Source organism: Talpa europaea, assembly GCF_964194135.1.
Source record: "Talpa europaea genome assembly, chromosome: 11".
Taxonomy (NCBI): Eukaryota; Metazoa; Chordata; class Mammalia; order Eulipotyphla; family Talpidae; genus Talpa; species Talpa europaea.
In genome coordinates, this window is record NC_140078.1 from 93,645,357 (window position 1) to 93,669,864 (window position 24,508).

A 24,508-nucleotide genomic window follows, 5' to 3' on the forward strand; every position below is an offset into this window, starting at 1 on the left:
ACCATGATTTTTTTGTAGTGCACCTGTATTTTGCAGTGTTTTTCCTGATTGAATTTTAACACACTTTTGGTGAGATATGAAACAAAATCAAGATTATGTAAATTTAAAGTTATATCTACTCTCTCCCTCATTTATATAGTAAAAAGAAACTTAACAGGTATCCCATGATGCCTTAAAGCACAACCCAATGCCTAACCAGCAGCCCAATATTTTCAAGATGCCAAAGTAAATGCAGGGGATGCTTGCCAGACGTACACACTTTCAACCAAAGATATTTTCAGTAACTAGAAGGAAGAGTCAACGTTTTTATGAAATTTACATTTAAATGTAAGAGTTCAGAAAGGCGACACAACCTGTGAAATGAGTTTCTTCAAAAGCTGTGCTATGGCAGGATCGTCAGGTGGAGGGCAGTCAGGAAGAGATCCATTTCGTTTCTTTTGGCGCAGGTGAAGATGTCTGAACAAGCTAGTGATATCTTTAGACCTCAATGCATAATCAAATATAGAACGGCTCACTGGCTCTTTTAAAACACTGAGTAGAACAAGTTTCTTTTCAATCTATATTTAAAAAGAAAAAAAAAAAAGAACAAAAGAGAAAACACAGAACAGTTATTTTCAAATTCAATAATTACAACCTGACTGAAGTTGGCCCGTTTACTTGCTAAGAAAATGGGAGATACAAACATCTGCAATTTCTGCTTAGAAGAAAAAATACAAAAGACCTTTAAAAGAGCTAAGATCTTTCTTTTCATTATTAGTATCACAGTACACATCTGTGCCTATCATACTGAGAGACTACTAATAAACATCCAGGTCAGAAAAGTTGAAAACAAGATCTCAAGCTGGCAAATGACTTCCTAGACCTAAAAAGTACCTGCACTTCACAGGTCTAATTAATACCCAAAGAGTAGAGACCCAGAAAAGACAACAGTTACAGGGCTTCGCTTCAGTCATGTCTCCAATAGATTCAACCACCTCTAAAAATCATGACTCTCCACACAGTTCACAACATCCTTCCTTTTATTATCCTCAACAATCCTTGCCTTGCCAGCGCAGGTATAATAAAAAATATGAGCACTACTAACAGTAACTAAAAGGGCAGGGGAAACCAGCAGAAGAGTGTAACTAATTCCAACTAGGAAGACTGAGGAAGGATACATCTAAATTTCCGATTCTAGTCTTTTCAAAATATAAAAAAATGATAAAAGCAAAAAGAAAATTTTTTTCCTTAACAGAAAGGATCTGCGGTGCAGATTTCTAACCAACTGCTCATATGTTAAAGTTACTATAGTCAACTACTATTAAGAATTATTACAAATGCATGAAACTTTCAAATCCTAGGGACAGTTTCTCCATACTGTGCTACAGAAGAGTTTACTAAACAAACTTCTAAATAGAATAAGTAGTCAAGGGTAGTAGAGATTTCTAGACTTGATTTTCAAGACGCTTTAGTAATCTTTAAAAAAGGCATTTTCCTAGTATATTATCCATCTTTTATGTATACATAAATTTTCACTGGGTTATGTGCTGTAATTTATAGGAAGTATATATATTTGGCCATTCAGATGACCAAAATAAAAATCTCACACATGTTGGTCTTTATCCACAGTTCTCATTTCACGGCTTCCCCAAAAGCCTAAGCATTTCCTAAGGGTTTAAAGTGTTAAAAATAACTTTCATGTTATGTTGATGAAAATAACCATTGGTAAACTCCAGAGATGGGGGTTGGTTGCTAGGGAAACCAACCTGACTAGAGAGTAAGACATTCAATCCCAACCCCTTTAAATCAGGGATGAGAGAGGGGCTGGAGACAAAGTTCAATTGTCAATGGCAAGAAGTTCAAGAGCCTGGGGAATGAAACATCCATAAAATCTCAAGAGGAGAGGGATTCAGGAAGTTTCCAAGATGCCCTGCCTGACCCCAAATTCCATTAGGATAGAAACTCTTATGTTTTGGTCCAAGACCTCGCCCTGTGTTTCTCTTCATCAGGCTATTGATATCCTTTGTAATCAATTGGTGATTTAGTGATTAAATGAGTTTCCTGAGGTCTATCTGCCATTCTACCATGTTAATCAAACCTGGGGAGGAGGTCTGGGACCCTCTGACTGAGAGCCACAGAAGTACAGATAATCTAGGCTCACAATAACGACCTGAAGTCTGGGGATTGCTGGTTGGCATGGGAAAGCCGCTACTCATACATTCACTGAAAGTGGGTCCAAGAACCCACAACAAAGGATAAAAATAAATTCAGCAAACTCTATGAAATGAAGAATAATGATCCCCAAAAATGATGACTCTAGGGGAAAAATAAAAACTGAAGGCACAACCAACACCTCCTTGTTTCCAAGGGAGATCCAAAGCCGTTTTCTCCAGCCAAAAGGAAGGCACATAGAATGGAACAAGGAGAGAGCCAGAAAGGCATGTGAATTTGTAAATGAGAAACTGAGTTTTAGTAAAAATAGGATATTTCAGGATGTTTTAAGTCAGTCATCCCTCAGTAGTCCAATTTAAGTATATATTTTAATTCTTAGCTGTCCAGCAAGAGGAAGGGTATAAACCCCAACAAGTTGGATAAAAAACTTGCCTTGTACAAACCAAAGAAAAAAAGTTTATCATCAACTTTACTATTGGGGTGGAGGGGGTGTGGGAGGGGCAGGGGCATTAGACTCAAAATGGAAAAAACCAGAACCAATTTAGTGGTCCAAAAAACAAGCACCTGAAAGAGCGTCTTCTAATTTATTATAAATGCTGACTTGAGCTGAAATCAGTTATACTTTTTAGAATAAAAAGAAATCAATATACATCTCTGCTAGATTACATTCCACTTTAACAGATGTTTTACAACATTACACAAATGAAAAGTATGAACCCTGAGGTCTATAGCATGCATTAACATAATGTGTAATTTCATAGTCTCTTGAATTTTTCTCATCTTCAAAAGTGCTGGTTAACTACTTTGAAAGGAATGTGAAAATGTTGTACCCAATTTAAATCTTTAAAAATAGATTAAATAAAAATAGAACTGACTCCCAACAGTTTTTAAAGTGGCACAGGTTTTGGAAGGAGAACTGACACCAAGTTGGAAAATGCATACCTGTATAATGGGTTGGGTAATGTACGGGTCAAGGTAAGGCATCAGTTTGCAGTAGACATCAGCGGTGCTTATCTGATGAGCTACCACTGTGATGAACCCCACAGCACCGTAGCGGATCCACAGATTGGGATGGCACAGGAAGGGAGCTACAGAGCAAAATGAAAGATAAGGATCAATTCATGTTCAGAAATACTTTCAAACTATCTAATACTTTTCAAACTAATTTATAAACAAATTTTCACTGCGTAACATAATTGATAAGGGATTATACCACAATGGTCCCTATCAGGAGTCCCCAAAATTCAATCATCCTGTCATAAATTCAAACATAATAACAACAACATTCCCTGTCATAAATCTCAGCAATAACATAAAAGAACAAAAAGTCTCTTTTCTAAGGATTTAAATAGATATTTCACTTAATAGGTGGGCACCTACTCATTTATAAGACTGGGTATAAAAACTACTTGAACATTATATATGCAAACTATTACTCCCCCATCTACTACCCACAGAAGCCCAAGGACATACCCTCTACTACAGAGGGGTAAAGAAACTGAGAAGCAGTTTTTTCCCCAAGGGATAAACATTAAGGAAATAATGCCATCTGATACATCATTCATAAATTCATTCCCAGGCATTATGAATGAAAACAAAAAAGGTACAAACCATGAGCCTATTCTTTTTTTTATTATTATTATTTTTTAAAGATTTATTTATTTATTTATTTATACAAGCACTGGGTACAGTCATAAGTGTGGGAGGGTGAGAGGACTCACCAGAGCCAGAGCGGGGAGCAGAGCAGGCAGAAGGACAGAAATACACTGCTGAGGGGAGCAGCGGGCGGCAGGAGAGGTCTGCGCGCCATGTGGAACCCTCGCCAGTGGCCGGGGATTGAACCGGCGCTGCAGAGGCTGCGGGCAGCTTTGCAACCTAGCGCTCAACCGCTGCGCCACCAGGGGAGGCCCCCATGAGCCTATTCTTAAAGAATTTAAAATATAAACTTAAACTAGAAAAATTAAGTGAATGTCTCTTCACCACTTTTCACTATTTTGTGTCCTAAACCCCAAATCAATGACTTCACCTAACCAAAATAAGATTTAGGATAAATTCAAACTTCTGAGAGAAAAAAATTTCTGCATTCAGCAAGCAAAAACATCAGGATTCAGAGCATATTTAAAAGAAATCCATGCTAACAGAGAAATAAGGTACTGTCACATGCTAATGTTATTTATATAAAAGGAGGAAGGAGAAAAGATTTGTTCAACATAAATGTTGCCAAAATTCTCCCATTTCCAATTCTAATTACATGGAGAAGGCTTTTCATTATTTCATAAACACCCTGGAGCCTCTATGGCCTCCAACAAGGGGGGCTGGTAGCTTCCTTTTGACAACCAGAAAAACACTGAAAAAAAAACCCCAAAAGTAATTAAATTCAAAAAAACCTGGCAAGAAGCAGGCACTCTGTGAGGCTGAATTCCTGGCCCCCTTTCTTTCCGTGGATGTCCTACATGGTGGCTCCTGCCATGTGCTCACAGTGGACAAAGAGGACTTCTCTGCCTCTTGCTTTCAGGTCACTCATCTTACCTGCCTTTGCCAATGGGATAGCAGTGGATGCAACACAGAGGCTAGGCGTGCTATCTCAATCTCCTGCCGTCACCCACAACATAACCCAGGCGGCTGCTGCCCCTCTAACCTGGTCCCCAGAATAAGACAGATCAATCAGAGTCACCACAGAGACCCTGGAGATGCAAAGCCTACAGCAGAGACCCCCGCACAGCCCATAGATGCCTGATAAACACTACTGAAGTGTTACTGAGATTTCTGTGGCTATGTATGGCATTCTTTGTATCCACAAGGAGCTAACTGATACAAAGCACCTCAAACATCCACAGACAAGAAACCAAAAGGAGACCTCCTTATAATGCAGTAATATCCCATCTTTTCTCCGTCCATTACATTTCAGTTACCTGAATATAAGCCTCAGAGAAAGTGAGCACAGAAGAGAGCCGTTTTTAGAAGAACTACCACAGAACTTCCAGCAATCAACACCACGATCCCCTTTAAGGTGGACTACAACAGGCTAGCTAAGTATGGTTTAGAGCCACAACAGAGATTCTAGTTTATCATATACTTTAAGCAGGTGGGTATTTCTAGGTTACTAAGAACTGTTTGTTTTTTAAGTAGTTTAAAATACCGACAAAAGATTTTATTTTTCTCAGCAAAGCTTCCTCTCTTTCCCCAATAGGTGGTACCACACTCAGTTCCAGTTCTAAGGGTCTTCACCATCCAACAACTTGCACCACACTAGGTTATTCAATACCTAAAGGTAACAATTTATTGTGATGCTAAGATAGAGTACCCCACAAGTTCATCCTATAATCAATGACTAGAAACAGCAGGGTGCATGAAAATCTTGGCAAAATTTGAGGGGTGAAAAACTGAGTTGGATGATTTTTGCTTAGCAATTGGTGGACATCTATTTTTCAGATAAACAAAATGTTATTATAAGTTATACTAAATTTCAAAAATAATTTGAGTATAAGAGTACATGTTTATATACAAAGTCATTAAAATAAAGATGATAAAAGGAAAAAGAGCTCAACCATTTAGGGGTAACGCCACTTACAGAAGAAAAAAGAAAACACTGATGTAAAAATTCAGAAAATGAGAATGAGCAGGAAAACACACTTGCAGGTAGCAAGATATGTGTGTTAAGATGATGTATTTTCGGGCCTCCCCTGGTGGCTCAGCAGTTGAGCGCTGGGCTGTGAGGCTGCCTGCAGCCTCTGCAACACCAGTTTGTTCCCTGGCCGCTAGCCAGGGTCCCACAAAAAAAAAAAAAAAAAAAAAAAGATGATGTATTTTCTTTTTAATATCATTTTGAAAATTGCCTTCTGGATCTGACTTACATCATGCAGGACCAAAAATTTTAAAAATCTATTATCTTTTGTTCTACTATAATACTAATTTCTGGTTTTGAAGTTCTCAGCTCTTAAAAATTGGGAAAAATAGAGATAATAACTCTCTCAAGGGTCAATATTCTATATGAAAAACCAAAAACATTTCAATGTGTTTTTTTCCCTCATTCTTATGACTGTGCTGCCAATATCAACAGTTCTCTATAAAATGTGTAATCATTTTCGGCCTCCCTGGTGATGCAAGAGGTTAAGCACTGCACTATGAAGCAATCCGCAGCCTCTGCAGTACAAGTTCCATCCCCAGCCAGCCAGGGAGCAACCCACATGGTGCAGCAGACCTCTCCTGTCTCATCCACTGCTCCCCTCAGCAGTGTATTTCAGTCAGTCTGCCTGTTCTGTCCCTCACTCTGTCTCTGACAAGTCCTCTCACCCCCCGCATCTCTGGCCTGTGCCCCAGCTCTTGTATGCATAAATAAATAAACCTTTAAAAAAAAATTGTAATCATTTTAACATAATCATCAAAAAACTCAAACCCAATCAAGGTTATAAACTAAAAGAATTATACAGTATTAAAGTGCAAAATAAGAATTGACATATACTTAAAATTACCATAATTTTTTACAAACCTCTATACATGCTTTTAAAATTTCCAGAAATGTTATGTATATCTACCAACTGCCATCTAGCTTCTCATCAATTAAAGTAACTCCTTTGCCTTTTTCCTCTGAGGATTGCGCAAGAAAAACCAAGTCTAACCAATTCTGGCATCTTTTAATTTTCCTTGGAAAAGCATTTAGAAGCAATTACATGTTTTTATCTAAAAAGGCAATTTTTTAAGATTTCATGTCCTCCCAGTACAGAGCCACTTGTAATCTTATACTACTAACTTTCTCAAAATCAAGTGATAAGAAGTTCCAGACGTCTTAATTTTAGATCACATCATGTTTACTTGTTCGCTCCTAATCAAATTTTAAGTTCAGGGAAGTAAGTGTCATGAAGGTCAATGGATGAGGTCCTTTCATTTGTTAATAAAATTACTAATAGTTGTAACTTCAGCACCATGAATTCTTAATTGGCAATCAGTAATGGTAGATGTCAAAGACAGTCCTCCACATCCAATATTCAATTCCAATATGACTAGTGGTCAAGCATCCAAAATAATACAAGTTGGGTGTCCTCTGTGGCACAGCAGGTTGAGCACAGCACTCTGAAGCTGTCCGCCACCTCTGCAGCACGGGTTCGATTCCAGGCCGGCCAGGGAGATTCCCATATGGCGCAGCAGACCTCTCTTATCTCACCCGCTGCTCCCCTCAGCAGTGCTTTCAGTCTGTCTGCCTGTTCTGCTCCCCACTCTGTCTGGTGAATCCTCTCACCCTCCTATGCCTCTGGGATTTAAAAATTTTAAATTTAAAAAAAATTTTAAAAAATTAAATTTAATTTAAAATTTAAAAAAAATTACAATTTAAAAAATTTTAAAAATTTAAAAAATTTTAAAAAAATTAAAAAAAAATACAAGTTGATTCTTCAGAAGTTAAATACTTCAGTTACATCATGTTAAACAAAAATAAATAAATAAATAAATCTTCATTTTTCAAGAATCTCAAAAATTAACTACAGATAAAAATAAAGAGCTATTGCCCAACCTGGGCTGGGAGACCAAATGATCCTGTTTCTTTGCCTGTCTCTTACATACATACAGACACAGACACACATGCATACATATAGGCAGGAGCATGTGTGTACACACATGACAAGAATAAAGTGGAACATCTGACAATACTGCCTAGAATTTTTAAATGATCTATCAGTTGTTATTTCTCTTCCCACACCCACATTTTTCCAACTTTATTGTGAAAAACAAAAACTTACCAATATCATTGGCAAATTCATATACATGTGGTTTTTGCAGCAGCCCTAACTGGCACATACAGGTAAGGGCATTAAGAGCTTTCACAATAACAAATTCCTCAGCATCACTAAGTCCTTGTTGTAGCAGGGGTTTGAGAATTGATGAGCTTTGCCAGCCAACATAAGCAGCAACACCTGAAAAAAGAGAAGCAACATTACATGATTATCCTATATCTCACAGTATAAATGTGACTACGTAAAATAATCAAAAGCCAAAAATATAAATCACATTTCCTACCCAGCACGATAAATGAAAAAGACCCACAGCAAAGAAACTAATCAAGAACTCCAAGGGAATAAAAGAACCTATGAACTTACAGAAAGAAATACAAGTACCCTAAAAATGAAAGAAAATCAGAGTGGTATCAGATGATCAGCAGCAACAATGGAGGTCAGATCACAACAGAGCAGCACTTTCAAGGTCTAAAAGAAACTTTGTACCCAAACTGTGAATAAGAAAAATAATGTCATTCTGAGACATACAAGGGCTACACAGGTTTGCCTCACATACAACCCCTTCTAAGAAAGTTTACTGAGGATGTACACCAGCAAAATACAGATGGAGGCAGAATGTATAAAATGGAAGACATACCCCAGGAATTCAAAGGCGGTGAGGGAAACAGAACAGCTAGCAAAGAAACAGAAATCAATCTGACTAATTACAACAAAAAGCTAATAAATTTCAAAATTATTCCCAAGTAGAAAAGTGGACTAGATTACAAGCAATAAATAAAATTAGTAAGAAAGAAACTAGATATCACAGACAAGATGAAGAAAGTTATTATATTACTTTTACCTTAAAAGGAAAACAAAGCAATTTGAAACTCCAAAACAAGAAAGTCACGGTATCTATATGAAATTAAAATGTGCAATGTATTAGTAACTGGTAGAGAACAGAAAGAGGACTCTGTTGACCTGGATGCTATAAACATATTCATTAAGTGATACAGGGTCATGGCACTGGAATTATGGTAAAGCAAATATAAATAGTACATTATCTCTTACTGATTCTACTTCTGATTTGAGGTACAATGAGCTTAATGCCTGTTTCTCTCTTCTTTTGTTAACTTTTGGCGGATAATACAAGTAACTGTTAATTGACAATTCAACCAACTACAGAGATGTACTGGGTTACAAAACGATAAAGCTTTTGTATCATTAAAAAAACCACCAAAAACAAAAGAGCAAATTATGGACTGGGAGAAGATATTTTCACATCATATATCCAACAAGGGTTAATTTCCTAGATAAAGAAAGAACTCATACAACTTAACAACAAAAAACAACCCAATCAAAAAATGCACTCCTATGTTGATAACAGCACTGTTCACAAAAGACAAGACATGAAATCAGCTTGAAATGCCCACTGACAAATGACTGGAATTGTGGAATACACAATGGAATGTTATGCAGGTATCTAAAAAGATAAAATGGTGCCTTTTGGGGGAAAAAAATAGATGGACCTTGAAGTGATGATGTTAAGTGAACTAAGTCAGAAAACAGACAGTTAGTGGATGGTTTCACTTAGCTGCAGAATATAAATAACCAAAGAAAAACAACAAAATTAACTCTCAGTCTCTGAAAAGTATAGTGATTATCAGAGGGGATGAGGGAAACGGAGGTGGGAATGGGTATAAAGCAGGGACTAGGACAGGGTATTGGCACTGGAGCTCTAATGGAAGGTGAGTGAAGCATGTGTACATACAGAGGTGTGAAGTTATACTCCCCAAATTTAGACAGATATATAAACAATTAGCAAATTAATAAAATTTAAGAAGGAAAAAAACATACACAAAACAGTTTTCAATGACCACATGGTATTCCTTCATATGAACCTATCGCTGTTAATTAACCAATCCCTTGATCAACTAAGGTATTCCTATCACCCAAAAGCAGCTTAACAAGAGACTAGAAACTCATTTCATTATTAATGAAATTTGTTAACAGTATCACTGCCGAGATCGCATGAATATTTAAGACAATCCAAAATCTTAAAGACAAAATTTGAAAACAGGAGAAAAAACATACCAACTATACTATCAAAAAAAGCACCACGCAGATGCCAATCATTCTTGTCATTTAGGAAAGTGATCATATGGGACAATAAAACATCATTGGCTTTCTGACGTCCAAAAAACACACACAGCCGGGTTATTCCATTTTCCATTAAGGTTTGTTTCACGATATTTTCAGGATCACTTAACAAAGTGACAACTTTCTGCTGGACCATTTCATGTAGGGCTTGAAGCTCTAAAAAAACAAAAAAAGTAAAAATAGATCAACAATAGACCCAGTGCTTTCTTACTCCTCAGGGATAGAATGATTACATAATTTACCACTGAAAATCTACAATCACTAAGTATCACCCTACTCAAAGCTCTGAAGGAGAGATGGCAAAATGATACATAAACTGAAGAACATCCTAGCAAAGAGATTCCACAAGCACCGTTACCATCTTGTTAATTAAATAGTCCTATTCATGAGGCTCAAGGAGAAAACCATGGGAAGCACCAGGAAGACCACACTACCCAAGAAAATCAACTTAGCCAAGAGCTGAAAATACTAGATTAGTTCAGGATATAATCTGACAGTACAGGACAATACTTTTATAAAGTGTTTTCAAAGGTCAGTTAATATATTTTAGAAAGCCAGAAAATATACTGCAAGTCCTCTGAAGGTTTTACATGACCTGGCCATTGCCTTCGTCTCCAAGCTTACCTCCTACCCAACCTCCCCTTCTCATTTATGTATTTACTTGTCTGTCTTTCCCATATTAAAACACAAGCTCAAGAGCAGGTATCTGTTCTGTCTGATTTACCACTATACCCCTAGTACTTAGAGCAGACACGAAACTGCTTAATACAGACCATATGTTTAACAATTACTCACTAGCTAAATGAATGAGGGCAGAAGATCCTCCGATACAGCCACTGTCAAGGGAAAGGCTGAACTGATATTCAAAATTACATGTATTAATGTTAAGACAACTCCGTAGAAGTTTTAATACCTAACTCCATTATGTAAAAAGATCTAATTAATGTAATAAAATATAAGACAAGTCTTTCTGTAAGTTCAAAATTATTCTGTTGTCATATAAAATAAAAAATTCTGTTGTCCTCAATTCCAGATAACATATGCTATCTAAAACGATACCATTCTATCATAATAAATAACCAGAACAGTCCTTTCAGTTGTCTATAGAATAAAAATCTGAAAACTAGATTTCTCTAGTTTTTCTCAACTAGAAACATCTTGGAACAGATCTAAGTATATTATTTTACTTTTAAATTTTTACTCAATAAACATTAAATAAAAGCCTATTAAGAACAGTATAGGGCCCCCCTGGTGGCGCAACGGTTAAGTGCTGGGTTGCGAAGCTGCCCACAGCCTCTGAGCGACAGTTCGATCCCCAGCTGCTCCCCGGCCACCGGAAGAGGATCCCACAAGATTCGCAGACCTCTCCTACCGCCCGCTGCTCCCCTCAGCAGTGTACTTCGGTCCTTCTGCCTGCTCTGCTCCCCGATCTGGCTCTGGTGAATTCTCTCACCCTCCCACGCTTCTGACTGTACCCAGTGCTTATATAAGTAAATAAATAAATAAATCTTTAAAAAAAAAAAAAACAGTATGGATGTAGATAAACTTAAAACCTCCAAAAGGACCCTAAACGCGAAAGAATTTACCATCATATCTGCTCCTTTACAGTAAAAGATGTGGGTTTCTATATGATCATATAGTATGAAATATACAGTTTCTGATTGAGAATACTCAGAATACACTCTCATATAAAGACAACAGATTTAGATTCTTTTGTTATGAAGTTTCCAGTGTTTTTGCCTTTTTTTCCCTCTAAGAATTATATAATTCAGTTAGCATTACTGTTAACACAAATCAATTCTGGCTGAAAAGCACTGAGCTTAGAATCTGTGGTGACAAGCTCATCATTTCCTGGCTAGATAACAGGATGTAAGAATAGAGAGAACAGTCAGACATCAGGGGCCTTCTCACCTGTGTCTGGTATTCTTTCGTCTCCATGAAAATTATAAATGGTAGGTTTGTGCCAATTTGCAATTCATTCTAAATTAACAAGAAATCTCAAAGAGAAAAATCATATTACCAGTGTCATAATTTCCATTGGGATGTGAAACTTCTTCTATTTCTTCACTATTTGGGTCATTTTCCATATTGAGATTTTTTAATTGTACTAATTCCAGAAATCTCAAAGCTGTTTCTGCCAGCAAAGCTATGTTTTCTGTAAGATAAAGGGAGAACATTTATAATTATCATCGTAAACCTTTGTAATGCTTATAACTTTGCCTAAGTCCATATACATATAATCATAAAACAAAGGAGGCAATGGAGGAATTTTCAATTTAACATTTAACCTAATTAGTTTAGTAACTTAGCTTGTAATCTACAACTATCCCAAGCTACCAGTCTTAATAACGAAACAAGCATATTTTTAATACCAAAAAAAACCCACCAAAATACAGCACTCAAATGAAATAAGGAAAAACAAACAAAAAACCTTAATCCCTCTACAAAGATCTACCCTTTAATAATATCCTGACATTAGACTAACAGAAAAACATTCACAATTCAGTAAAATATCAAGGTGGGCGGTTAGAATCACACAGATCTTGGATCAAATCTCAACCTAGCCACATTCTAGTTGGCTGGCTAACCACCATTGAGTTTGTTTCTTCACAAATAAATACGACACACAGACCTCAACGAGCCAGTGGCAGGCTGAATCAACCATTGTTAAGTAGTCTTCCAAGTGATACTATGACAGATGACATACAGATGACATCCTAAGTAAAGTATCAGTCTATTTGCCACGCTTCTGCAGTGTCTATTTTCTCTCCTTTCTGATAATGTATTCGTTTATGGAAGGCTATTATGCCTCACTACTGTCACATTTGCTATCAATTTCATCTTCTCTTTGCTTATACTTCCTTCCTTCCATTTCATCCAGTCATGTGTCTCTCTCTCCTTTCCCTCGTATGTCTCTGCCTGACACATGACCATACAAGTCAGACTGCACTCACTCTCCCTACGCTGCAGTGAGCAGCACTCACCATAAAGTTGAACTACCCTATTCTAATGATTCTTGGACTCATTTTTTTACTTTTTAAACACCTCTGAAATTGAGATGCATCTCACAATAGTTGAGATTTCGGAGTTTAACAAATGCAATGATTCCCTCCATCTTGGTCTCCAACTGCCCACCTCTGCTAGGTTCAAAATTGTTCTGAATAGAACAAAAATTTATCTCCAAGTAGGCAAGATATTAATACCCTATAACGCCCGCTTCACAGGAAGAAGATGGGAGAATTCTGGGTCATCCTGGGATAAGAAATTAAGTCCTAGAGGAGTATCCCCACTTTGGTGATTACTAAGTAAAGGCTCTTCTTTCCTAGGCACCTCTAAAGTCTGGCTAGATCTATGCTTATTTCTCCATTTAAGTTCACAAACCATAAAATACTTTAGAGTTTATACAGAATACAAATCTATAACAGCATCTGAGTTAAAAACTACTGGTTAAAAAAAAATTAAAAATCGATTTTAAGAACTCTTGTAACAATCATGAGCAGTAGATGCCCTGACACACAGTAGGTTTTTCAATAAATAGTAGCTATTATTTTTATGCTATGATTATTAGTAATTGAAAGGTCAAAACAGCTGACCCTTGAACAATGTGCAGTTAGGGACACAAAACCCTAGGCATCCAAAAATTGGTGTGCAACTTAGGAATTGGTGCTTCCTGGCCTCCCTGATGGCACAGCAGGTTGAGCGCAGTGCTGTGAAGCTGGCCAGAGCTTCTGCAGCACCAGTTCAATTCCCGGCCAGCCAGGGATATACCCTGGATATACATGGTGCAGCAGACCTCTCCTGTCTCGCCTGCTGCTCCCCTCAGCAGTGCTTTTGGTCTATCTGCCTGTTCTGCTCCTCACTGTCCCTGGTGAATCCTCTCACTGCCTTTCCCCCATCCCCATGCCTCTGGCCTGTACCCCAGCACTTGTATAAATAAAATCTTAAAAAAGAGAGAAAAGAATTGGTCCTTTCTAGCTGTAAGTTTCATGTCTGCAGATGGAAACAACAAAATTCTGTGGTTGGTTAAATCTGTCAAAGCAGAACCAACAGACAGAAAAATGTCCACATACAAGAGGATTTGTGCAGTTCAAACCCATACTGCTCAAGGGTCAACAGTATGTATACCCGGCACTATATAGCCACACCTTACCTATTTTACACAATTAAGAAATGGAGTAAGATGTACTGGGCCAAAATAAGTCCTGAAATTCTTTAGAGATAGTTTGTTTTTAAAACCTATAAACTTTTCCTTCATTTTATCTGGTGCAATTATTTACATTTGTCGAGTAAGTAACAAATATGCTTTGCCACAGATGATAAATAATTTAAACAAATCCTGGATTTTCTAGGCCTGAAGTTTACATGAACATTTGTGGAAACCAGAAATGATAAATAGATAGGCAGATGAAGAAATTTAAATAAACATATATTACAGGTCTTCCAATAACATCATTTCATTCTAATGATGAGAAAGAAAAATTCTGGGCTGACAATGAACAAAAAGACACTATTGCAGGATCTGCTTTTGCTATATATTCTTTTCAAGAATCTACTGACAATGTTAAATGAGAACATACTGTGTAAGGAGAAAAAAACCACCCTACAACCACCAATCAGTTTGTGGATATGCTAAAAGATAAAGTCAGACTTCAAAAACCATTTGTCACATGTTCCATTAAAATAATTACAGGAAAATCATAAAATGAATTAAGCTAGTATCCTTCCAAAAAGAGACACTATCATCACCACATATATTTTAAATTCTGCTTACAAAGACTGCAAACCAGAGTCCTTGATTTCCGTGATTACATTTTAGAAATAAATTATGGAATTATGTAAATGTCTCGATGACATTTTCCATGCAGAAATAGCATTTGGAATTAATTTCAGGAGCATAAATCTGTATCATCTGATTTTTTCGAGTGAGAATTACAAGTAAAACAGGTAGGTGTGCCCAATAACACACCCACCTCATCACAAAGAAGCCATACATCCTAAGCACTGTAGTACCTAAAAGAACCTTAAGTTCAGTAAGTTAGCAGGCTTTCTTTCAACAATTACCAGCAAAATCAAACTTTTTCAACAGTAATAAACTGTCACATCTTAAACCTTATATTCAAATAAACATATGTGGTCAAAAGAACTTTATGCAGGCCCAAAGACCCTAGATCAGAAGCACATACTTGTCTAGAAGAGTCTTACTCCAAATTAAATGTAATACTCCCAATAAAACGGTAAAAGTCTATATTATGTACTTTTTACTTGTTAATTCTTATCACTTTGAAAACAAGAATACATTCAAAAGCTGAGTTCCATGAACAGATTAGCTATAAATATAACTAAAATGTACACAAATAGTTCAAGGACTAAAGTTCACTTGGAATTCCTAACCAAATTACAGAAATGAGGTATGATTATAGTCACTAACTTAAAAAAATATGAATGGTTAGTAGTTGGACAATAAACTCTTACCAGCATAGGCTAGCCTAACAATAGTAGCATCATCTTGGGCTAAATGAGCTATGCCTGGCAGAATATATTCTGGGTAGATGTTAATATCATTTCGAGGAACCTCTTTGACAAGAGCAAGAACTTTGGTCAACGTCCTCAAGGCTTCAGCCCTCACTCGAGGAACAGAGTCATTGCTGAAATGCAAAAGGTAGGGAGTAATACGATCCAAAAGAATTTCTACACTTAATTTTGGGGCCAAATGGAGAATTAGTTCCAAAGCAGCAAGTTTGGAATCACAGTATTTAAGGGTCTGTAGGCAAGATGTTATAACAGACACCAAGATGACCAGTCCATTTTCCTTCGGCTCGCCTTCTGTTTTTTCCGACAGATCATGTCCACAGAGATTGTGAATGATGTTGCCCAAATCCTTCCGTATAACCAGAATACGCTCATCTGCAGAGAGAAATGTTTCCTTGGCAAACTGAGCCATGTATGGCTGAAGGAAAGTGTAAAATATCTCAGGAAAGGCATTGCCGCGCTGCTGCTTTAAGTAATCTTCTGCCTCTAACCGTTTATCTGGTTCTCGGTGAATCATCTGAGTTACCTATACCAAGGGGAGAAAGGGAATAAAAAATAGACTTGAGAACAGCAAATTAAATTAGATGAAAGCTATGAAGGGAAATGTGACACCAGACTTAATGGATTTTCAAGGTAAGTCTGACTATGCTCAATGTTTACCTTCTAAACTAACCAGGACCTGATTACTGAGTAATAAGTAATTCTATTTTTGTCTTAGAAAGCACTAGAAAATTACACATTATTACAGATGGCCCAAACACACAAAGAGGAGAAATATCCTTTCAATATTCCCTATTTATTAAGACAGGGAAATAACACACTACTGCCCACAGTTCAAGGATCCTTAGTTTTCTTAGCAGGAGATAACCATTGAGAATCTGAGGAAAGAAATGGAATTTTCTCCAAAGAAAAATGTACACACACAATTTTTGTATACAAAATTGTACACAATTCTGAAAAGAATCATAGAACCCCTGAAATCTATTTACATATTAGAATCTAGATTAGAATCCTATTACCACAAGGAATACATGGGTTAAGTGTATGGCTCTAGGGTCTGGTCAAAAGGCATCAGTACTTCGAACTTTTCAAAATGTAAAAGAGATGTTAAATCCTGTGAACACTAGAAATGATATAACCTATGTGAATCTATTGTGTTTGCTAGCATAAAAGGGAAATATTTTTTTCAATATAAAGTTCAGTCTCTTTCCTAGACCCTCAGTGTATTAGTCATCATTATTTAAATATACAAAATACAAAATATGTATCTAGTTATTTTAACTTTGTTTATATTCCAAACAGAAGGCTAGCACTGAATTTGGGAAAATCAAATGTACTATACATAAGAAAAGGTAACTTTAATAGGATTACTTTCACATTTGAATTAAACCATAAAGGTTAGCCAAATCCATTCCTCTCACAGTTAAGGAATCATAGGTCCATATTCACAAGTTACTTGGCCAATGTACCAAGACAAATCACTGCCATTTTTAAGAAAGAACAGTCAGTTATGCCAATTCCTAATCAGGAGCACTGTGCAATGAATATGAGCTAAATACTGGCTCACTCTGAAGCATCTTGGCTTTTATTATTTGCCATTTTGTAAGAAAAAAGAAAATGTCTATTTCCCTACCTACTAACGAATATTTTAAAAAATACTATAACCTTTCCACGATTCAAGGCCATCAGCATCAGCATCAATCACTGTACTGACTACCTTAAAGATCCACTCAAACAGCAATATGAATTCCTCATATCTGTTCTGCTATACTAACTTGTGATTCTATAGTTCCCTTTCCAGAACTGCCCTCAGGATCAAAGTCATACAAAGTTACCAGCAGCCATATAAAATGGCCCTACACTGCTATATGAAAGTTGATGCTTCCTGTTGTCCTCATTTTACATACATGCCTTCTTCACTTCTTTCTTGGAAGGTCTATCCTGAACAACTCTCCAACCTGCAGGGATCCTGTTACAAAATCTGTCCACAGCAAAACTAAGGAGCATAATGGGAAGATACATATATATGTATATAAATATTAAGTCAAATGAGCTGTTTCTGAGAAGAGTAAAAATTATACATTCTCCCAAAAATCATACATTTTACAAAGTAAAATCAACAGACTGTTTGAATTAGTTTATGGGGCTTTGTTGCTTTGTTCCACAGTCGTAACATTCTAAAGAGCAAACTAATGTAAAAATGAGAACATAATTTTATTAAAAATTTTATGGCAAATATTTGTAGCATAGTTACCAATTCTCTGATACTGCCATCTTCTATTTTATTTAGCACTTGTTCAGGGAAAAACTGTCCATTTCTATAAGCCAAAAGTTGAGAAAGATCAAACAGTGGCACGCCTTCTGTAAAAAGTTCAGCTATTACACAACCTGGAAAATAGATATAAAATTCCATTAAAAATAAGAATTCACAGAACAAAAAATACAAAACCCCAAGTTAACTGGATTAAAATTTTAATACAACAGGGGCCTCCGTGGTGGCGCAGGCAGTTGAGCGCCGCACCGTGAAGCTGTCCACAGCCTCTGCAGTGTGGGTTCAATCCTGGCCGGCAGACAAGAATCCCACATGGCGCAGCAGACCTCTCCTGTCACGCCCGCTGCTCCCCTCAGCAGTGTACTTCGGTCCTTCTGCCTGCTCTGCATCCCGTGTCTCTGGTGATTCCTCTCACCACCCACACCTCTGGCCTATACCCCAGCTCATGTATAAAAATAAATCTTAAAAAAAAAAAATGTATCTACATTCTCAAAAGGACAAAAAGGCTCCACCAAATCATTGTGTGGCATGAAGTTAAAGTCTAAAAGAAATCCTTAAATAACCTTTGTCACAGCCTTGCATCCGCTGGGCCCTCTGGCTGGAATGGAATCTACCCCTCTACCCCCTTCCCCATATCCACATAGCTTGTACCTCGACCTCTTCAGGGCTTTAATCAGATGTCGTCTCAGCGGTGAGGCCTTAACTGCCCGATTTAAAATCACAAGTCCTATCCCCACAGCTATCCCATGTTCTCTGTTTGTCACATTCTCTCCTTTCTGTGGTATCTTCCCCAAGGCACCAACTGCCCAATGTATTTAATGTATTTACTTCTGTCTTGTCTGTATAGCCACCAGGATGCAACCTCTGTAAGGAAGGAATTGTCCTATTTTGTTCACTAAAAAAACTCCAGCAACTAAGACAGTTTCTGACACCTGTAAACCCCCAACAGATTTCTTAATTTCTCTACCTAGTGTCAAGTTCTAGAGAATATTTAAAATAGCTATTAAAGATCCCATCAACACGAAGGAATCAGAAGACCTGAACAACACTACAAACCAAGTGAGTCTGAAAGACATCAAAGGGACAATTAAATCAACAATAGCAAAGCACAAAGGAAAGTACACATTATTCTCAAGCACACATGAAACACCAGATTAGACCACAGACTAGGTCATAGACAAGCCACAGAAGCTTAAAAGGATTTAGAGCATACAAATTATGTCTTTGAAACCACAATGGAATGAAAGTAAGAACTCGGTAATAGAAGAAAATTTGAAAAATTCACAAATAAGTGGAAATTAAACAATACACTCCTAAACATCAAAACGAGCCGGGAACTGTGATGGCTGAAAGATTATTTGCATGGTCTTAAAGTGGTTTTTGCTTATCAGTTGAAAAAAAAAAAATTGCAGGAGAGAAATTGGATAAGACCTTGACCAGAGATCAAAATTAACATTCCTGACAGATGCCATATGCCTCTAGATGTGATGCTGTGAAGATACACCATCACCTTGGCAGTACCTCTACTCAGTACTTCTAAATCTAATCATGCGAAAACAATCTTACGAGCCCTCTTTCAAAGGTGTATCTTCAGTCAAAACAATGTAGGGCTCTTTAGTCTGGAAAATTAAATGGTGATTTAAGAATTTTCTTCAGGTTTACAAAAGTATAATGCAAAAACAAAGGATAAACAGAAATTCTTCAACCTTAAAATTTAAAAATACCAGTTATAAAGCCATGGGAATGGGTGTATAGCATGAGACTATAGATAACACTAATACATATTTGAAAGCGATTACATCTTAAAAGTTATCATTACAAGAAAAAAATTTTAGACTATGTATGGTGACTGTCTTAAACTAGATTTACTGCAGTGATCATTTAGCAATATACACAAATATCATTAGCTTGCACAACTAAAACGAGTGTCATAGGTCAATTACACCTCAATTAAAAAAAATTTTAACTCAATTTAAATGTAATTTTAAAAAATACCCAAAAGCTAGAAAGTGGTCACATTTCTAAGGCAAGAGTCCTACTCACAAGACAGTAAATTCAAAAATGTTAAAATGGTTCAAGAAAAATGTAAATTTTCAATGATCAAGAAAATTGTGATTCTGGGGCCTGTCTGGTGGCGCAGGGAGGGGTTAAAGTCTCAGTGCTATCAAGCTACCACCAGCCCCTAGGGCAGGCATGAGTTTGATCCCAGGCCAGGGAGTTAACCCACATATGGCACAGCAGTTCTCTCATCTCTCCTGTCTCGCCTGCTGCTCCTCACAGCAGTATATTTTAGTAGATCAGCCTGTTCGGCTCCTCACTCTATCTCTGGTGAATCCTCTCAACCCCTACACCTGTAGCCTAGGCCCCAGTTCTTGTATGCATAAATTAAAAAAAAAAAAAAAAAAAACAAGAAAAAAAGAAAGTTGTAATTCTGATGACTATTTCTGATCTTGTATTTACAGTCCAAAGGCTACCCATAGCTGACCAAATACACCCACCACTAGATTGTCTTGGGACACAGATTAGTGAGCTGAATGGATGGACAGAGGTGTGATACAAGCTAACAATTCTTATTCATTCCCTTGAACTAGACTTCTTCATTAGTCATGATATTGTGCCTATGTATTCTAAATTATAGCTCATTTTTTCTTTGCAGTAAACCTACCAATGAAAAAAAGATTAGCTTTAATCTTTGCAAAATTTGTGGAAAATGGCACTGATGCCAGACTATGCGGTGTTCATCAGGATACCATTTTCAAGCCCCCTCTTCTCCCAGACGCTTATAACTCACCTAGAATCCATGGCACAGCTTCCTGGGGTCTGTGTATGTGAAATAATGCACAGCAATGCATGGCGCTTTTTCCCAGGGAGGGAGGATAATGATTTCATCAGATTCTTTCAGGGGATTCCACAGAATTACTTCTTACTCCATTGGCTACAGTGACTACCTATTTCCTGGTAGCTCCCAAATCTCCATCTCCATTCCAAAAGCTCTGTGCCCCATGACAGACAACCATACGCTGTACTTCTCCTGGATATCCCCCAGATGCCTTCAACTCAGCATATCTAGTACAGTCCTCATCATCTTGCCTGCTCCTCCTCCTATCTCGGTAACCAGCGTCCTCATCCCCGGTTTCCCCAGTGAGAGGAAAGGTGTGTTCTTGACATCATCTTCCAACCAAGTCCCAACAATTCAACCTACTGATGATCCCTTCAGCATTCCCTCTCTCCACGCCCTCTCTAATTCTCTCACAGCTGTAAGCCATTGGGGAGCATGGTACCTGGCTTGTGGCAATTTACTACCTATCATCTCCAACGCAGCTCCCCTGCAATCCAACAGCCATGCTCCAGTCTGGATTTTGTCTATAACCCACATCTCTAATGTCCCTCTAGATCCTTTCTGGTCTGGGCCTTGCTGACCTCATACCCTCTGTTCCAGATACCAGAACTATTTAAAATGTCCTAATACATCAGCGCACCATGCTCTGGTCTTCAAGTCTTTGTAAAGGAAACATCCTCTGCCTGAAAAAAACTATCCTTACCAAAATTAGCTATTATCTTTCTGCTCTCAGTTTATGTTTTCTTTTTAATTAATGAAGTACCACTGTTTTACATCTTTGTTAATATTTTGACAATATAGGATTTCTCCCCTCAGGTGTGGTCACCATAGTTCTCCCACCACCAAAGCACCCATAGTCCTCCACTGCAGTCCATTTGGGTGCCCCCCTTCTTATCCCTCTCCTTCCCCCTTGGATGCCTCAGATCATGGTCACTTTTCAAGGGTTGGTTTTAAAGTTTGTCTTTGTTGGTTTCTCTATATTCCACATATAAGTGACACCATCCAGTATTTATCTTTCACCTTCTGGCTTATTTCACTCAGTATAATCCCTTCCAGCTCCATCCATGTTGTCTGGTCTGTTAAAATGTCAAACATCTAATAGAAACTTTTTCTGATCCTGCCTTTCTACCCCTCTCCACCATGGTGACTTACTAACATACAAATCTACATATCCCTATAACAGCACCTTATATTTATCACCACCACAGCAAACCACTGAAGTCATTTTTCAGTATCACTTCTATCACCTTGAAAAGAGGGATACAAATACCCCAGTCTCTAGTGTTTAAACCAGTGTCCCACACATATAAAAGAATGAACTATTGTGAATTTTCTAGGCACATGTCCAGTGAAAGAATGCTGCATCTATCTGAAACAATGTATGAAAACAAAGCAGAAAATTAATTTTGTTAAGTATGGGGACTAAAGTCCCCATTAATTTTGTTAAGTATGGGGACTTAAAACTACATTTCTGTGTTTTAAAGTTAAAATAATGCACATTCCTCTTAGCAAATTCCAATTCAAATACCTGCTGAGAAGATGTCCATTGCTCGCTTCAACTCTCCTCTTGTTCTCTGATTGCTATTTAAGTCTACAAGTGGAGTTGAAGGATCTCTCATATGTTCTAACTCGGTGGCAAATAACCCACCATCAACAAAACGTTCCGGAGCAATATAGCACGTTCTCCTCCGTGAAGTGTCAAAGAAATAGTTGAAGTCTGCTGGGTTGTCCTCTGGAAGATAAGTGGGTTTAAAACTGGCAAAATCAGTTAGAAGGACCCAGTTCCAACTGGTGACCATTACATTCTCAGTCTTGATGTCCCCGTGACGGACTCCAGATTTGTGCGCTTGGTCCACAGCTGTCAGGATCTGGAACGCGATCCAACGTTTCTCAATATTATTTAAGAAGGGGCGGGTGCTGATGCGATCATAAAGGTTGTCTCGCACATATTGCCGGAAGAGCATGGCTGCTTTCTCAGATGCTTTTTCTGCTGCTTTCTGAAAAGGTAGACAATTCTGTGCAGAATGAAGCCTGATTTTCAGTTCCTCCAGCTCTTGTTTATAGCTGGTTAATGGCAATGTGGGATCCTGAATTGCAAAGACCTTCACAACCACCAGACCTTCTCGGTGCTTTGCTCTAGCAACTTTAAAAAATCGAGTACTCCCCAGGCTTTTATCATATTCAAAGTCATGGATGTCCGAAAAATAACTCTCCACAGAGAGGATCTGCGAAGGTGCTATGCCAGCAAGCTGATTTCCCATAATGGCAGCAAGCAGCTATGGGTCAATAAATTAGGATACAACACCTACCAAAAAAAAGAGAAAGAAAAGAAACAAGCAATAAAATGCCATTATTTACCAGGTCTCTTCCTCAAAGATAGATGCACCCTTTTTCTTTTCCACTAGAGCACTGTACAAGCCTTATAGGCAGCCTCTAGGTTTCGGACACACTGATCTAAAAAGATTCATTTTACATCATCCTTTCCAAGAGTGTTACTATATTTAAACAGACTTTTCAATATTAAGTTGAAAATATCATAATTGCATATTTTCTGAAAGTTAAATATGAACTTTTACTGTGTGTTTTGTTTGGGCTATGAAGGTCACAACATTACTACAAGACAGTCTCTGTCCAAAAATCTTTGCGTCTTGGATAAAAGACACAAACATGTCAAAAACTTAAAACTGACTACGAATCAGCTGATAAAAATAGTCACAACGGAAAGATCAGGCTATGATCCAAAAAAAAATCGGTATCACCTGTGCCCTTCTTGGAGCAAAAATGACAAACACATTAAAGACTTGAAACTAACTAAGGAACCAGCTGATACAAACAGTCATTGAGCTCCTAAAAGGTCAGGCTGGGATCAAAAAAAGCAGTATCACCTGCGCTCTTCCAGCCTCGTTCCACTGTGCCTTCCTCTCCCCACCCACCCCCACCCCCAGCTAACAACGCACAAAGTTGTCTGGTTTGCAACCACCGGGGACAAACCCTGGCTGAGATGTTAAAGTAAACCAAAATACACTCGTGCCCTACACTGCCCAGGATTCTCCTAGCTCAGGTGTTGCGGGGACAGATAAACACACTCACGCCATGCGCACACACATAAATTACCCCAGGCCTCAGAGTGCCACAGTCGGTCACTAGCTCACTCTGAGGTCATGGCGGGTCACTGTGGGGTCTGAGCGGGAAAGGCTGAGCAGCCGGGTGGGTCTTCTCTATAAGGGGTCGTCCTTCAAAGCCAGGAGGTGGGATGCTGGGGGAGGGACGCAGAAAAGTCCCAACCCCCAGAAACTTCGGGGGTGCGCGGGGGGGAGTGGGAAAGCTCCGGGGACCGCAGCGGACGGGCGAAGTCTGGCCGAAGAGAGGCCGCAGGTACCCCAGGAGTTGCCCCCGCCAGCCCCCTCCTCTGCCCTGGGGGCCACACGTTCCCGGGCCTCGCCTTCCTCTCGCGCGGATGTCCGGCCCCTCGAGGCCCTCTGGACGCGAGGGCCGCCCCACCCGGAGGGGAAGTGGAACCCGGGAGAACGGGGGAGGCCGCCAGTTCCAGGGAAATACCACTTCTGAGCCGCTGCAGACGCTGCAAACACCGAACTCCCGGGAAAGCTGCCGGCTCTGACTTCACTTCCTGCCGCGGGGCGGAAGTGACGCAGGAGTGAGGCAGGAGGATGAGCCGGAGGAGGCCGACGGTTGCTAGGAAACGAGGAAGGGGCGTGGCCTCGCTCTGAGAGGAGGAAGAAAATAAGACGCTTTTACAGGGAACTCTGTTATTTCTACCGGTTGCTCCCCCAAAGGCTTCTGACTGCCCTCAGCACCTGTTCAGACACCCCTTCAGCCCACGTGCGCCAGAAT

General features: G+C 38.5%; 1 protein-coding gene across 1 annotated transcript in view; it reads right to left on the reverse strand.

Annotated features, from left to right (window-relative positions):
- The window catches only part of PIK3R4 (phosphoinositide-3-kinase regulatory subunit 4), a gene marked incomplete at both ends in the record, with an annotated part of 44,854 nt that extends 21,937 nt beyond the window's left edge, over positions 1 to 22,917 (reverse strand). Inside the window, 8 exons of the mRNA XM_084246778.1 lie at positions 354 to 557; positions 3,094 to 3,239; positions 7,884 to 8,057; positions 9,951 to 10,172; positions 12,037 to 12,171; positions 15,489 to 16,071; positions 17,800 to 17,933; positions 22,185 to 22,917. Of these exons, the coding sequence (XP_084102904.1) occupies positions 354 to 557; positions 3,094 to 3,239; positions 7,884 to 8,057; positions 9,951 to 10,172; positions 12,037 to 12,171; positions 15,489 to 16,071; positions 17,800 to 17,933; positions 22,185 to 22,917 (2,331 nt within the window). The remainder of the gene's footprint in view (positions 1 to 353; positions 558 to 3,093; positions 3,240 to 7,883; positions 8,058 to 9,950; positions 10,173 to 12,036; positions 12,172 to 15,488; positions 16,072 to 17,799; positions 17,934 to 22,184) is intronic.
- Between the last annotated feature and the right edge of the window lie 1,591 nt (positions 22,918 to 24,508).